The sequence below is a fragment of the Strix aluco genome, chromosome 20 (genome assembly GCF_031877795.1).
Source record: "Strix aluco isolate bStrAlu1 chromosome 20, bStrAlu1.hap1, whole genome shotgun sequence".
Lineage (NCBI taxonomy): Eukaryota > Metazoa > Chordata > Aves > Strigiformes > Strigidae > Strix > Strix aluco.
In genome coordinates, this window is record NC_133950.1 from 5,915,663 (window position 1) to 5,931,718 (window position 16,056).

At 47.3% G+C, this 16,056-nt stretch overlaps 1 protein-coding gene across 14 annotated transcripts in view; it reads left to right on the forward strand.

The window, feature by feature from the left end:
* Positions 1-16,056, forward strand: part of EHMT1 (euchromatic histone lysine methyltransferase 1) — a 123,683-nt gene that overhangs the window by 86,006 nt on the left and 21,621 nt on the right. For 10 of the 14 annotated variants that reach the window (XM_074846123.1, XM_074846128.1, XM_074846130.1 and 7 more), the window contains 9 exons: positions 1,672-1,912; positions 3,627-3,758; positions 5,789-5,934; positions 8,647-8,790; positions 10,336-10,562; positions 11,283-11,447; positions 11,955-12,037; positions 13,349-13,455; positions 15,399-15,521. In XM_074846123.1, the coding sequence (XP_074702224.1) occupies positions 1,672-1,912; positions 3,627-3,758; positions 5,789-5,934; positions 8,647-8,790; positions 10,336-10,562; positions 11,283-11,447; positions 11,955-12,037; positions 13,349-13,455; positions 15,399-15,521 (1,368 nt within the window). The remainder of the gene's footprint in view (positions 1-1,671; positions 1,913-3,626; positions 3,759-5,788; positions 5,935-8,646; positions 8,791-10,335; positions 10,563-11,282; positions 11,448-11,954; positions 12,038-13,348; positions 13,456-15,398; positions 15,522-16,056) is intronic. The other 4 variants (XM_074846134.1, XM_074846132.1, XM_074846133.1 and 1 more) reach the window with 3 other exon arrangements.

The window sequence follows — 16,056 nt, forward strand, 5'->3', positions numbered from 1 at the left end:
AGTAGAAATATTTAAGGATCCTTAAATTCTTCAGATGCAGACTTGACTAGTGGTAGGAGCCAGCAATGTTTTCTTAACAACCTGAAGCTCTGCACTGCTTTTCGGAGCTCAGGTGGAGTTGTTCACAAACCCTCTAGCCCAGCCCACAGCATTAATTCACACTGATCTGACATGCCACCTCATGGTACCAGATGAGCAGCTCTTGTCAGGGAGTCATACAAATAGCACACGGACAAACACTCTCCCTTGGAGGTTGTCTCTGTAGTACTAGGGCAAGACTTTCACCAGCTGCTGGTGATTTTTACTTTTTATTTTTAGATGGCTGGTGAAGAGAATTTTTTTTTTTTAAATTTAAATTGTTGTTCATTGATTGTCTCTGTCCCCCACCTTCCTCTTTACTTAAAAATTTTGCTCCCTTTCCACAGCATCTCAAGTTGAGGAGCCAGCATTTAAGGCACCCCAACTCTTCAGTCACCTTGAGAAAATTATTGGCTTCATTTTCTTGATGTTTTGAGCTGAAGGTAGAAATGACTGTACCAAGTGAATTGTTCAAGCTCTTTAGGGTCTTGTTCCTTGTGCTCTGACACTACGGAAGCCAGGGAGGACCAAGGAGCAGGGGCTGTGTAGCCTGCCCCTGTCTGTGGGTAGCTGAGGCCAGTCTGTAGCATTAGCTCAAACCAGGGGTTGAGCTTGCAGTCAAGTCCAAACTCCCAAGTCATATCTCCACATCCTAGACGGTGGTTTTTGCTCTGCTCATATGTGGTGAGTCAGTCGGTTCCTCAGACAGGGACTGGCTCAAACACAAACCTCTCCCCCACAAGCAGCTTGATGCAATTGGTATAAGCCACGTGGCGGGTTATAACTGAGCCCACGCTCAGGGACGGTTCCTGGGGGCAGCGTAGACACACCGTAGAGCTGCCCTGGAGAGCCAGGGCTCAGCGCTTTGCCTGGCTTCGCTCACTGTGATAACAGGGCATGGTGCAGCACCAGCTTCCCGTGAAGGTAGGGCCTGATCCAGCCGCTGTTAATGGTAGCAGGAGGTTTTTCATAGGCTTTGGTGGGAGATGGATAAGCATCAGGAGCTGACAGTTTTGATTTGAACGTGAATTTTGTGGTTGATGCGTTGAAGACTGTCTCAGAGCGTTGGGGTGCTGGATTCCCCATTCCAATGTTGACTTTGAAAACCCACCCCAGACAACTGTATTTTTTTAAACCAAAACCCAAACCCTGTTTAGATTCATGTATGTGTCTGAATATTTGCTGCATGATTAGTCCATGCTACTCTGTACCTTGCTGAGGAAGGGGGCTGCTCTACTACTGTAGAGTTCAATTCCCCCAGGTCCATCCCAACGCCGTAAGGTGGCTCTTCAGGTGCAAGGCAGGTTTTTGTGGGCATTTTCTAGCATGACTGTGGAGCAATGTGCATATTTTAGTTCGAAAAAACCACAATTTTTCTGGGAAGAAGCTAGAAGTGTGCATGTGTCTGCATACTTGCATTGCTGTGTGGAGGTGCTTGGCTACTACTGCAATGAGTGTGGTGTAAGAGCTGATATGGAAGAGAAAGTGAAGCATGCACTATTGAAATGACAGGAAATACACCCACACGTGTGCTTGTGTTTCCTTTTCGGCACTATAAAGACATCTTAGCACCACTTGATTTCAAACCCCCAGTCCTTAAGGCCTTTTCGCATAACTCAAGCTGCGAGAAGTCTCTTTCGCATGGGCGCAAAGGACTGCTGGGACGCTGATGCCAACATGCCTTACATGCACGTGGCCTCTCTGGTTATTCAGAGCTCAGAGTCCAGTGTCAAGAAGAAGCTGCTGAAGAGGAAAGGAAAGACGGACAGTCCATGGCTGAAACCCACCCGCAAGAGGAGACGGAGGAATAAAAAGAAACAAGCCAGTGTGCTAGGTAACTAATTGTGTTTTGTTCCTTAACTACGCAGCAGTTAGCCTTCCAGGTGGAGGGGTGAGGACCTGAGGCCGTAAGGCAGTGGCTGTCTGCAGAGCTCGCTCTTCCTTTACAGGGATGGGCTGTGTGATAAACCAGGGTGTGAACTTGCATCTCACTGGCCGTAGCTGTTGGTGTGCACACTGTAACAGCAGAATACATACGAGGTGGCTTTATCCTTGGCACGATGGAGGAATATTTTTTTTTTTAATGGACTTACTTTATTTTAGAGTATCCAAAAAAGACCTCATGGACCCATGTCCATGGGGACTCATATCTCGTGAGCTTGGGGAGTGTGGTTAGATGCAGAAGGGAAAGGAAGAACCACCCCAGAGTGATGCTCAGTTGCTTCTGTATGAAGGTTTGTCCAGCTGAACGGATTGTGCAGGTTGTCTTTGCTTATTCTGGAAGCACCACAACATCTGTAATGAGCTACCTCTGGCCCAACTTGTGGTGTGGCCATTGTTCAGGTGGTCATTCTTGTTTGATCTAAGTTACCCAGCACTCAAAGTTTTCAGTGGCCTTTGTCTTCTGAAAGCTGTGGGGTGGGGAGAGCCAGGAGTGCAGGCTGGATGTGATACTTCTTTTTCAGGAAAGGTAACAACATGGATGAAAAAAAGTGGATAGTCTCTGAAGTGAAGCTGTGCCTTCAGCTTCGTTATTAAGGTTTCACACATCCATTGCCATCTAAGGGTTTATTCTTCCATGCTTGCTAATTCTTTTTGAACAGGCCATTTCTAATCAGCAGGTGTGTGGCTACTTCTGAGCTGAATGACCATGTTTCAGCCTTTGGTCTGTGCCTGGGGTTTGTCAGTCATCTGGCTTGCTCCTCTTCCTCCCAAGACAGCCCCTTTCTCAAGATGAAGTAGGGACCGTTGATTCCTTTCAGAGCAAAAAGCTAATTCTTCACTTCAGACGCAGTCTGGTTTTCTGCTCCCTCAGTAAAGGTGGCAGCCAGTCTTCCAGGCTAACGAAAGTCTCTTGGCCAAGCCAGGGTGGGAGAAGCAAACCAGGAGAGAAAGTGAAGCCAAGGGAGTGTGAAGAGATTGACAATTCCCACAGAGGCTCCGAGGGGTCCCCATGCAATCTCTTCCCAGCGAGGGATCCCCATGCCATCTCTTCCCGGCAGCAGCTTTCTTCACTTAGAGCCAGAACTTGGCTTTTATGTTTTTCCCCTCCCATTAAGCTGAATGTCACCTGCCTCGTCCTCTTCACGACGTACATGATTAGCTGGTTCGCTTTGCCCAGCCGGGCTGTACCTGGGGCCCTTTGCTGCAGGTCGGAGACAGGACGATGTGCTGAGCCCCGGTTTCATCCCTTCCTTGTGCCATTTAAGCTTCCGCTGCCGATGCACTACGGCAGCAGGCAGATGTGCCTTTCAGAGGCAGAACTTGTCTCATTTATTCTTTTTTTTTTTTGTTGTTGTTACCTGCGTAAGTGGAAGTGGAAAATTTGTCTGATCAGACAGGGAATGAAATAAGAGATCAATCGTGCCATATATGCCCAGATGTTGCATTTTCATAATTCTATGTGCATCTGTACTCATGGCCTCTCTGAGGAGCCTGCGTACAGCCTGCTCACGTAAATATGGCCCTTACACCCGCACGGGCTTGCACGCAGTTTGTTTATTTATTTTTTCTCCCAGCCGTGTAAATGCCCGTGTGTTTCCATTTAGGTGCCGAAGCCTATAAACCATCTTTGGGAGGCAGAGAGGGCCCCGGCCAGGAGAACAGCATGGAGTACATGGAGGTGTCCCTGGATTCCCTGGATCTCCGGGTGAAGGGAATCCTCTCCTCGCCGGCGGGAGGTGAGTGCGCCGGGCTGAGCCGGGCCGAGCCCCGCCAGGCCGAGCCCCGCCAGGCCGAGCCCCGCCAGGCCGGGCCGGGGCTTTGTTCCGCCGGGCGCAGGCGGGCGGCGCGCGGGGGCCCGGCTGCCCCCTGGCGGCTGCGGGTCCGGCCTGGCCACAGAGCGCCCGCCCGGCCCGGGACCCCCCGGGAACCTCCGGGGATGGGGTGGGAATGGGACGGAATAGGGATGGGGCTCGGGTGGAGCATGGACTAGGTGATCTTCAAGGTCTTTTCCAACCTAGATGATTCTGTGATATGGTGGCTCAGGAAGACGCCCAGCAAGGAGTCCAAAGTGCAGTCCCAGCCCTCCCGTCCCACTCAGCAGCTCCCCTCCATTCCTTGGAGGATTCTGATTTAGCATCGCCCCAGATTGCTGCCGCCGCCCCCCGAGGATCCTCTTGTTCAGCCCCGGGCAGAGGAGGCACTAGCTGTGGGTTCTGGGTGCTCGGCCCAGCCGCTGTTCCCAGTGCTGAACTTGCCCTGGATCCGGTGCCTTCTGACTGAGCTGGATCCGTCCCTCTGTCCCCCGTCTGTCTGTCCTCTGTCGCTCTTTCACTTTCAAAGGTTGTCTAGCTCTTTTGATAGAGGCGCATCAAAGAGCGGGTGGGAGTGTTCACCACCAAGGGAGGTTCAGGATGGACGAGGGATGCCTTCACCAGAGCCTCTGGATGTCAAAAAGATTATGAAAGCGACAGTTTGGAAGGCGAGGCATGAGCTTGGTGATTTGTGGTCCTAGAAAAAGCTCTTAAACCTCTAAGATCTTGACAGGATTTTACATGAAAAGTGCAAGGACTTTCCCTCTGCTTGTATGTCTTGAAATATCCCAACCCTTCTCTAGGCTTGGTCTTGCAACTTGTTGGCCAAAGGAAACTCCTCACAAGATGAAAGAAGCTTGCGCTGGGCTGGTAGGGTTGTAGCCAAGGGCAGGGTGCTGCCCGGGGGAGTGCTGCCATTGCCAGGGCAGCTAAAGAGAAATCTCCTTCAGGAATGAAGTTAATCTTTGAAACTTTGCCACAAAATAACTCTCCTTCTGAAAGCTTAAAAAATAGCAGCATGCTTCCTTCTCACTGGGACTCAATCCCATAGCAGGCTTGGGTAGGGAAAGCTTGGGACACTTCAGGGTGAACCAATCCAAAGGCAAATGTTTGAGGGTTTGCTTCTGCAATGAAAGCGTTGCAAAGAGATGTTACAGCTCTGTAGGATTAGGAGTATAGGACCAAAAGCAACCCCTTTGTCTTTAGGCCAGTGTTTTGCAATCATGGGTAACCTAGTGATTGAGTTGAATGCAGAGGAGCCACAAGGACATTCACGCTGTGCCCCTGTACCTGGCAGTGAGCCCCCTCAAAAGCCATTATCCGCCTTTAAATAGGTTTGAAGGTGTTCAAAATCTGAGAGAAAAAGATGAGGAGAAGGCAAGAACATCTGAGCATCTTGCTGCTTTCTTTTTCCTGGTTTGTTCTCTTTCCAAAATAAATAATTCTTGGTTGGCTGAGACCAAATAGTCCCAAGAATTTTGTTTTCCCATCTGTGTAATAAGCCGCTGCAAATAGAAGTTTGTGCTTTCCTGGTCTTCTCTATTTATCACTCCACTAACTATTCAAATTCCCAACTCTGCGTGGTTTCCTACAAATTTTCTGGTGCCAGAGCAGTGTTGTGGGGCAGGTGGTGAGGGGAGACAGTCTGATAAAAATCTGTATTTCATTGTTGCTTTTCTTTGTTGAGGTTTTCTCAGAGTAAACTGTTCTTAACTTATTCTTGATTTCAGTATAGTCATCTGTAGCGTGGCTGGACTTAGAAAAGTACAGGATGCTTTTGCAAACTCCTACTGGTGTAAGGAAGGGGTCTTTTTTATGGGGTTTAGATAATGCCTTGAGAGCATTTCAGGAAATGGAATGGGAAGATGCCACAGGACATGGGTGGTGTTGATGGACTGCATTCTTTCTCCTGGAAGAGAATTTCAGAGCTGATTTGCTGGTCTTCTGTACTCCAGGTCTTTCCAATGGTCCTGAAGCAATCGAAGTGGATGGTCTCCAGGAAGTCCCCCTCTGTAGCTGTCGAATGGAAACCCCCAAAAGCAGAGAGATCACCACGCTAGCCAACAACCAGTGCATGGCCACGGAGAGTGTGGATAACGAGGTAGGAGCCTGTCTTTCAGCTTCTCGCAGACTTTTCTGCTGAGGACAAAGACATAAAGAATAAAAAGCTGTGCTGGGAACATGTGTCAGGTCACGGAGGAGCTCTGCAGCCTGCTAGACTGGGAACCCGCCGGTGTGTGGGAATGGCAGGGCAAGCATCTTGCTCACTAAGCTGAGGGCTCCAGCACTCCGCGCGTGTCGCACAGTCGGGTTGAAGCCACTCGAAGGGAGGAGGTGGTGTGGTCTGCAGTTGGAGAGGCGCTGGGTGGATCCCTCCTGCTTGTCCTGGCCTGTGCAGCCGGATCAAGTTGATGTAACAGACACACTTCAGGCCAAGTGGGCTAAAATACATTAGCATGCATCAAAGTGAGAAAATCCAATCAGAGGAAGCTTGGAGCTGGTTTCCCTTGACTACGAAGGCGCTGATGCAAACCTTTCTGTAGCCAGCTCTTGAGTTTCGGGAACTTGGCATGCCCTCCGCCGGCTCAGTCTGCCCCAGCCTTCCTCTCTCCTCCTCCCCCAAGAGGCTTCTGTTACAAAGCTTCCTATGTCCTGGCAACCCTGCGCAGCCTCCAGGTCTGGCTGACTGAAAATGATTGTGCTCGATGCCTTTCAGTGATCACAGCTGGGCTAGTTGGGCTCTACTGGTTCTGAAAGTGTGGAAGTAAGTGACAGAAGTGACTCCCTCTCAGAGTCTGGAAAGTGAGACTGCAGGACAGCAACGCGCTCGGCAGATCCGCCTTTTACTGGGAGATTCTTGAGTTTCTTTTAAGCTTCAGCTGAGCCACACTCACAGTGCAGTGCTCTGATACTTGCTGGTAGTAGGACAAGGAATAAGAGTATCTCTAGTTCTCCTGTAGGATCCCAGGAGAAGGGTGGATGGAAGGAGAAGGGAATAATCTGATTTGCAGCCCAGCTCTGCTTCTGTTAGTGTGTGCTGGTACCTATAGAGAAGGGAATTTCCAAAGCATGGCAAAATTGATTCATTAATGAGAGAATGCCCTGGAGACTTACAGGAGAGAGGGGGACCCTGGGGTTTCTAAATAAACAAAAGGTTTATGAAAGAGTTGCTTCTTGTGTGTACAGTGGTTTGACAGTTCTGTCTGTGGAGAAATCCGAGAGAGGAATAGCAAAGGCCGTGCTTTATGTTAGGTTCTTTTTCATAATGGGATAAATGACTCATAGATGTTATAAGAATATTATATGTGTGAATAGTGGGTTCTCCAGGCTGTCATGTCCTTGGAGAATGTTATAAATAGTTATCAGCACCCTGCTGCACTCTCTAATGGTTGGAAAATAGCAATTAATAATTTTGTACTTTTTTGGACTTTCTAGCAAATAATAAAGTGTGACATAATAATGCAGAGATTTCCTCACTTGGACAGTGCAGCTTTTCACATTTTAATCAAATTTTCTCAGCTCATAAGTAATAATCAGTGCCATGTTACTCTCCTGCCACCCCTGCAGCCCCCGAGGTCTGTGTGTTACTGGTGATCAGTCTAGCCAAGGTGTCACAACCACAGGTAGACTTTGAAGCTGGAATTTGGGTACGTTGAATCAGAGATTCTAGGGGTGAATGATGAGCCTAGGTTAAAATCCGTTCTCTTTTTCTGTAGGGGCGTTGATTCTGCAGGAGAAGTGGAGTTTAAAAAAAATAGAGAGAAATCCTAGTTTTGTTGAGGAAAAAGCAGCAAATCGAACCTCAGCTAGACCAGAGGGACAGTCTGTTGGTGATGAGCAGGCACCGTGTTCCTGACCGACTCCTCTGCTCGTGGTGGCAGCGCACAGTAAACCACGCACAGATTTCAGCAGGGACGTTTCCTTGTAGCAGCCTTTCATGTTTATATTTGTAGTTCATAAATGTCCTTTGCCAGGCATCTGGGGAGAGCAAGGTTGTTATCAAGAGGAACTTACAGAACCCAAACAGCATTGCGTCATGCTAGCAGGTGGCAACTGGGATGTGAAAATGTCGTAGATGTATGAACGGGGGGCAGAAGGAAGCGCTGATCCTTCTGATGCAGCACAGCGAATGACACTGATTGGGAAAAGTGAACCCCAGTTACGGAGCCTGCTGTCATTAACAGAACAAGGTGGTGCACGAGAAGACAGCTGTTTAAGCCCAGAACTGTACATTGGTGAAATCCTTCGGAAAACATGCTCAAAATGTGACTTTAGCTGAACTCTCGTGAAAGCCTGGCTGTTCATCCCTGTGGTCTGGGCAGGGGCCAGTGCTGGAACCAGTACAGACTATAACTTCGCTGGCAATGAAGAGCAATTATTTTTCCCTTTATCTTCCTGTGACTTATACTTCTGAACAGTAACAAGATTTAGTGCGTATGGTCTTGTTCTCTTGGTCACCGACACCCGCTCTTCCTGGCAAAAGGAGAGCGTATGTTGTGTGAGTCAGGCCCATGGGACTGCCCCTTCTGCCGCTGCTTGGCTGTTGCGTATTTCCAGTTACAATTTTTTTTTTCTTGCAAGGAACAAACGACTCGGGGTCCACATGCATGTTAGTTAGTAAATGATGCATTTCTTCCTGTGAGAGCAGCTTTCACAGCTTCCTGCTGCACTGCTAATGCTATCTGGCACACATCTGAATTACTGTGAAAAAGCCAGGGCTCATCAAGGCAGTGTGCAAGATCTTCCTCCGCACAAGCACAGAGAGTGTTTTGGTCTCCAGTAATTTCATTTCCTTTAATTTCTCCTGTTCCAGCTGGGCCGATGCACAAACAGTGTGGTTAAGTATGAACTGATGCGCCCGTCTAACAAAGTCCAGCTTTTGGTGCTGTGTGAGGACCATAGAGGGAGGATGGTGAAACACCAGTGTTGCCCTGGCTGTGGATACTTTTGCACTGCAGTAAGTCCGTGCTCTCAATCTAGGGAAGGGGGTACCTGTTGCAGTAGCTGGAAGAGCTGAAGGTGGAGATGGTACCTAAAGGGGTTTACTGACTCCCTGGCATCAGCTCCACCTCGTTCCACAGCACATCAGGTGGTGTTTTCAACAGGAATGTGTGTGAGGGTAGCTGCAATCGTCACCTTTATCTTCCTGGAGACCCCAAGGGGTGTTACTGAAGGGTTTTCACTGGGATTTCACACAGTGGAAGTCTTGCCTTAGGAATTTCTTTGGAAAAAGGGTTTTTTTTTTCTTTCTCTGTACAGATCAATCGCATCAAAAATTGTATTAGCTCGGTTTGTAAATGAATCTGTGTACACACATCTGTGTCCCCTCATCTGCTCATGATGGTTTAGATGGGGAACCTGAGTGATGGCAATGGAACAAGGCAGTGTTTGAGATCTCCTGCTGCTTCTTCCACCTCTGCCACTGAGGCTTTTAATAGCGTTGGTCCAGTCCTTTAAGTCGTCAGCGTCCTAGTTTCCCTGTTGGTGAAGCTGAAGAACGCCAATTGAGGGCCTCACGGGGTGATGAGGAGGTTTAATTGTCTGATGTTCTTCAAGATGACTCAATGAAAGATGCTACAGTAGTCTCAAGCATTATAGTAATAAATGGAACCATCCTGGATTTTCATGCTGAGTCAAAGATCATTTAGAAGATAAAATTCTCAAAACCCTTAAAGGCATTTGCAGAGCTGAGATACAGTTAATTAGATTGCTTGGGAGGACCATGAATTCAGGAGAAGAGTGGGTTTTAACTAGTCTAACATGCTCGTACATCTCTCAGTGACATGTCATAGTTCACACAGGTGAACCTGGGAGTGTTTGTGCTATCCATCACTGATAACACAGAGCACAGTAGGGCTTCAGGTAGCACTAATACGACAGGGCAGTGAATCTGGGGTACCTTCAGTTCGAAGGACTTCGCTGGAAAGGGAAAAGAATTTTAGGAAAAGTTGCCCGAGTTTGCTGAATGAGCAGTGAGCCACGTTATTGGGGTTAAATGACATACAGGGCCGGTCCAAGCAGAGACGTTACGTACTTTAGGTTACATTGGGGTTAACAGCTGATTTAATTTTATTCACGTAGGTCCTTGAATGGTTTGTGCGCAGCTTTGTTAGGTAGTTTTAATGCTGGCTCAGCATACAGGTCTGAAGTTTTCTTTTCCAGTTTTGGGGGCGTCCTTACAGTACACTGGCACTTCTCGAAACATAAGCGAGAACTTCAAGCATTAGAGGAAAGAGCTGGAAATTGGGACTTCCTGATTCTGTTTCCCAAGCACAATTAAAAAACTTGCTTTGCAGTCCCTAACCAAGTGAATTTTTTCCCTGTTACCTTGGTTTTGTTCTCTTCTGAAGAAGTGGCAGTGCTTGCTTACTGTATTGGAAGCGCCAGGGACAAGAGTGGTGATGAATGAAGTATTTAAGAGATCTGCGGATGGATGAAGCATGTAGAAGGGGTAATGCACGCAGTGACCAAGGTGTGAATTTATTCTATGTGGTTTTTTTAGGGCACTTTCATGGAGTGTCAGCCGGAGAGCAGCATCTCCCACCGTTTCCACAAGAACTGTGCCTCCCAGGTCAACGACATGAGCTACTGCCCACACTGCGGGGAGGAGGCCTCCAAGGCAAAGGAGGTGACAATAGCAAAAGCAGACACAACCTCGACGGTGTCGCTGACCTATGAGCAGCAGAAACCAGCAGCTGTGGAGGGAAGGGCCGACACCACGACGGGGAGGTGAGCTTGGGAGCACATAGTGATCTCAAACCTCATGCCAAACCATGCTTTGCATTTGAATGCTTGTGCTCCTCCCGATGGAGCAAAGTGCTTTCTGGTCCTGCTCTGTCAAGCCAAACTCAGCTGCAGGAATCTGCAAGTGTGTTTTGTGTTGCTCACTGTGGTGGAGAAGAATGCAGCAGCCACAAGGTGAGCTGGGACAGAGGCTATGAAGATAGGAGGGGTTCAGGAGTTAAAACCGTTGCTTCCTCTTATTGTTAGGAATGGAATAATAGTGGAACGAGTTGATGTTGCCAGCTCTGCTAAGTGACAGGGAAATCCATGCAATACGTGGCTGTACCTCCAGACTTGCACCGATGGACACAAGCGTAAAGAGAGGATGAAAATGCAGAGGAAAACGCAAATTAAGCCATCCCTGTGCTGAACAGTGCTCTGACTTCCCACCCAATCCTCTCTTGTTATGGTGGCTTTTATGACTTGCCCGTGTTTCTGGGCTTCCTGTAGCACAGAGTCCATCAAAATGTAATGATAGGGCAATGCAACTCCTTTTTGGGGCAAGTTCTTACCGAAAAGGCTGTAAAAGATACGGGTTTGTGTTTCGATTTCACTTAAGCTTGTCTGTATTTAAAATCCATTTCCTTTCCTTCTTTGGCATAAGATACACACTGTTGTGTATTTTTAATGGTTGTGCTTTGGCTGTCTCTCATTTTTTCTCTTCAGTGGCGCTGGGATGCGATTGTCAGAGGAAGACAAGCCAGAAAGTTCAGCTGCTGAGGGGTTTGATATGGCTGGGTCTTCAGTTTTTCCAAAGCCTACTACTAGCCTGGCCCAGGGACCAGTTAAAGAAACGCTGGAAAGTGCCCTGATTGCCCTGGACTCCGAAAAGTAAGAAGACGACTGCTGGGTCTCTCCAGTTCCCAGCAAAGTTACTTAACCTAGACAAAACTGAGATTTAGCTTCTCTGGATTTTGGTCCCACTGAGACCTTTTTTTGTTCACTTCAGTCATTTGTCACCCTAACAGATTACTGATTCAAGAGAATAGTTATAGCTCTAAATGTCTTACTGATTTGCCTGGAGGATTTAGTTTTTCACTGGCCCTCCAACTGCAGCTCTAACTACTAGGAGTTCCCATTTACAGTAGTAAGACCCAGAATTTGTTGATGAGTGACACTGAATAGATATGGCCCTCATTAGAACAAGGCTGTCTGTGGTTGGAGCGGGAAGTTTTAAGACCTCCTTGTGACGACTTGTTCTTGTGTTTTGCTGGCACTCTGGAGCTGCAACATAGGAACAGACTTTGTTGTGCAGATGGGGTAGCAGTGGGGTGGAGTGAAATGCCAGGAGTGTTCTTCAGTGAGTATTAATTATGCCTCTTTTCCTCACTCCTGCAGACCCAAGAAGTTACGGTTCCATCCAAAGCAGTTGTACTTCTCTGCGAGGCAAGGAGAGCTACAAAAAGTCCTGCTTATGTTGGGTAGGTTGCTCCTTCCCAGGACATTGCGTGTCTGGCAGTACTCCCAGCTCCTGCCAGGCAGCTGCCAGAGTCCAGTTCCCAGCATGGCAGCACGTCATATTCCCCACTGCCCCTTGTGAGTGGAGCTGGAGGAGAAAGCCACTTTTGCAAGTGATGTGTCATTGGAAATGGCTTCATCTGTCTGTGAAATGCAGAGCTGCTCCCAACTTGTTTCTGCGTTTGGGCATGGTTTTATCCAGAGAAGCTGTTTCTGTGTCCAAATGAGCTACACATGATTTTTCCAATCCGACAGAACTCTTCCTCTCCGTGGAATGGGATAGTTAGGTATTTGCATCCAGTGGAGAGGTAAAAAGATGGGAGTTGGCTTAAGCTGAGACCCATCAGCAAGAGAGCAGAAAGGAAGAGCCCTTCAATACACAGGGTTTGTTTCGGGGGTACATAGTTGTCAGTCATCAGATGACTTTGAGCTACTGAGCTTGTTTTTACTAACAAATATTCCCGAGGAATCTCCCCGTTTGAAGGACACAGTGTTTCCTTGGGATCATTTCCTTTCCACTCCAGTACTTTGCAGTACATTTTTGGACGCTTTCTGTTCTTTTCATTTATCAGATTCTTCTTTTTTTGTCTAGCAAGTGTTAGCTTCATTGTTCATGTCTTCAATAGCACAAAAATGTTATTCATTGATATTTAACTACGGCCTCATCATATGCAACATGTTATCGTGCCCAGACATCTTTGTCTGGCTGTCATCATCATCTGTCAGTCTTTGCACAGCTGTGAGAATCTCTGGCCAGATCCCGAGCTTGTGTTAGTTGGAGAAGCTCCATCCGCTTTGTAGCCCTGTGTTTGCGGGAATGCAACGAGGATCACTAATACTAATTGCAGTTAACAGTGGTGAAACAAAAAGGCCAGGTAGTACTGACTCTTCGTTGTTATCCAACCCCTGTGTTTAAACAAGGCCTCATTTTTTTTTTTCTTTTTATCCTTGTATAGCATTTGTTGGTTTTGCTGCACTGAGAGGTGGTGAACTGTGAATCTGAGGGAGATGGCCTATGTAGAAATTTTAATGCCTTAAAGGTATTAAGTTTCGTGGTGTTTCTGAGGCTCTTGGTTTGAGGGCTGTTGTGTATTGAATGTCCGTGGGACAACCCTGAGAGCTTTCTGGCTTGAATGTGTAGTGAGTTGTGAGAAGGGCTGAGGATGGGCAGGGAACCTGTCCTTTAAAAGCCTTTAGTTGAGACCTGGTTCTCCTGTTACGCTTTTCTCTAATCTCTAAACTGTGCTTGAAAGCATCTCTGCTCTGTTTTTCAGTGGATGGAATTGACCCTAATTTTAAAATGGAGCATCAGAGTAAGAGAACCCCTCTCCATGCTGCTGCCGAGTCTGGCCACGTGGACATCTGCCATATGCTGATTCAGGTCTGTCTCCACTTATATTCTTCTGTACAAGCAATTTTCTGTGGTTTTTGGTCTTCTGCCCCACACGGCTAAAGCACTTTTGGAAATCAGCACTGAAACATCCCTCTTATAAAAAATTCCTCATTCTCAGGGTTTGCTGGGGGAGGAGTGGTGGAGAGGTCTTAGAGGACATGACTGAAGCTGTCTCTCTCTCGGCAGTTCTCCAAGCAGCCTTCACTGTCTGGGCAGTGAGCATGGGAAGCTTCGATGTAGGGCACTGTGGAGCATGTGGGAGCCCATATGCCCGGGCACACCCTGCAGAGCCGTGCACTGCCAGATGTGCCAGCACGGGCTGACCGCTGGCACGCGGCCGCTGACCTGCGCGCTGCTGCCAAGTTGCTCTTTTGTAACAAAGGCAGGTAGGCGCTGGAGCCTGGAAGCTAGCAGACTGTCTTCCCTTCTGTCAAAACCTGAGTAACACCAGCAGGATTTTCCTCTGCAGTGTCAATGTCCCACACCTGAAAAAGAGAGAAGGAAAGACGCAAGTTTGGCTTATTGCCTGAGATTTGGGTTCTAATGGAGGGAAGATAGATAAAGACATAGGGATGCTCTCATTGAACCTGCTCCAAAGTGATGTGAAGGAAAAAGGATTTAAAAAGTTACGGTTTTTCTTTTTTGTACTGACATACATCATCTGGAGTGACTGGAAGTATGTTTTGTTTACCCTGTGTGACTGGGAAACCTTAAGGGGCTTTTGAGAAAGCAGCATTGCCACGTCTTTGAACATGAGCCTGCTGGGACGTTGCAGTTCAGCGTCTGGAGTCAGAGGCTTTCAAAGTGCTGTTTGAAGATGCAGCTATGGGCCTGCCCTGCTGCTCTCACTCACTTCATGCACGTGAAGACAATGGAATGACTCGTTTGAGTAAAAGGAGCAAAATTTGTGGGATATTACAAACAACTTGAACTGAGTATCGGTAGGGTTGGTTTGTTTCCAAAATCCTTCCTCTTCTTGTCTCTTCCCTGATGTCTGGCTACTGCAGTAGCACAGTATTTGGCTGGGAATGTCCCCAGCTTGTTAAACTTGAAACGCCTCTTCTCTGGTCTGGTTTAAATAGCTCTAGCTATTTAAAAGTAATCAAAACAAATGCATTCAGTGGGAGGCACCTGGAAGCAATGGGGCCAACTTCTTGTGCCAGGTGAACCTGAGTCAGCGTGTCGCTGCTGTAAACAGGTCTGTGCTTCACTCATATATGCAATGCGTGGCCTGCCAAGAATTGTGCTGTCTCTGAGATCTTCTTTTGTTTTTAAGTATTGGGTGGGTTACTGAGCTAAGCCAAAGAGTTGAAGCAAGCAAGATACATGACACAGTAGTGATTTGGAAAAGAGTAAGATTTTGGTCCAAGGCTCTCCATGTTGACTGAACATATGCTCAGAGACCTTTGTAGAAATGTCACCGTTGACTTCAACAGGAATAGTTAGCCAATCTCCAGGATGTTTTTTTACAGCTCCTACCTCTGTTGCAATCAGCAAGTTGTTCCTACTGCTTGTGCCATTGGGAAGAGCTGGTTGTTTTGTTCATTGTGTCCGTAAAATGATAGACCAGGGAAAACAAAGCTGCTGGAAAAAGGAGGAGGAGGATTTTTCCAAACTGATGCACAAACGATATCTAGAAAGTAGCAGTACAAAATCCGTTAATAACAAGAGTTATTTAATACCAGCTGTTGGCTTCCTTATGCCCTGGTTACTGGCTGTAGAAGCTAGGAGAGGGGCAGGCAGCGTGTGCTGCTTTATAAAACAGGTGAAGTTGGACTCCCTTCTTTCCTGTTTTTTTTTTTTTTTTCCCCTGATTAATCATGGCTAAATTTCAGGAAAAAACTTGCTACTAAATCTCTACTCCCACATCCTTCCTCTGCTAACCAGTAGTGATTATAGCTGTCCTTGTACTTGCCTTGGCGTCTTAACAGGCTGGTGCTAATATAGACACCTGCTCTGAAGACCAGAGGACCCCACTGATGGAAGCAGCAGAAAACAACCATCTGGAAACTGTGAAATACCTTATCAAGGCTGGAGCACTAGTAGATCCTAAGGTAGCAGTTTATTCCTTATATTTTTCTCTTGAAGAAGCCTCTGTCCACCATTTATTTCTTGATATGTTTTAAGTCCTGGATGGAAGTGCACAGGCAGAGGGGAAGTGGACTTGCTTGTCTTGGGCACAAAGGCTTGGCAAGGCTGTGGTGGTTGGTAGTATTATTTTCATGGTGCAGTGTCCTGGCTGTGAGCAGTTTGGGGCAAGTGCTGCCACTTGCTACATTAGTTTGTGGCACCAAACATAGGGGGTATTTGATTTCATACAGGGCCACTAAGTATTATTTTCACAAATCCATTGCAGTGAATTTGGAGTTTGATTCAAGAGTTTCCTTCTCTAGACTCTTATAATGAGAATTTGGGGGTGACATTTTAAAATGTGCTGATAATTAGGTGCTTGCCAAGCCAGCAAAAATGACAGAGGAATCTTTGCTTTCTGAAGGACTGATGTGTGGTTTCTTGCAGTCACGCTGCAGTGGCAAAATTGGACCCTATCTTTAAACTCTACCCTTTAATTTAAACAAATACAATAAAATG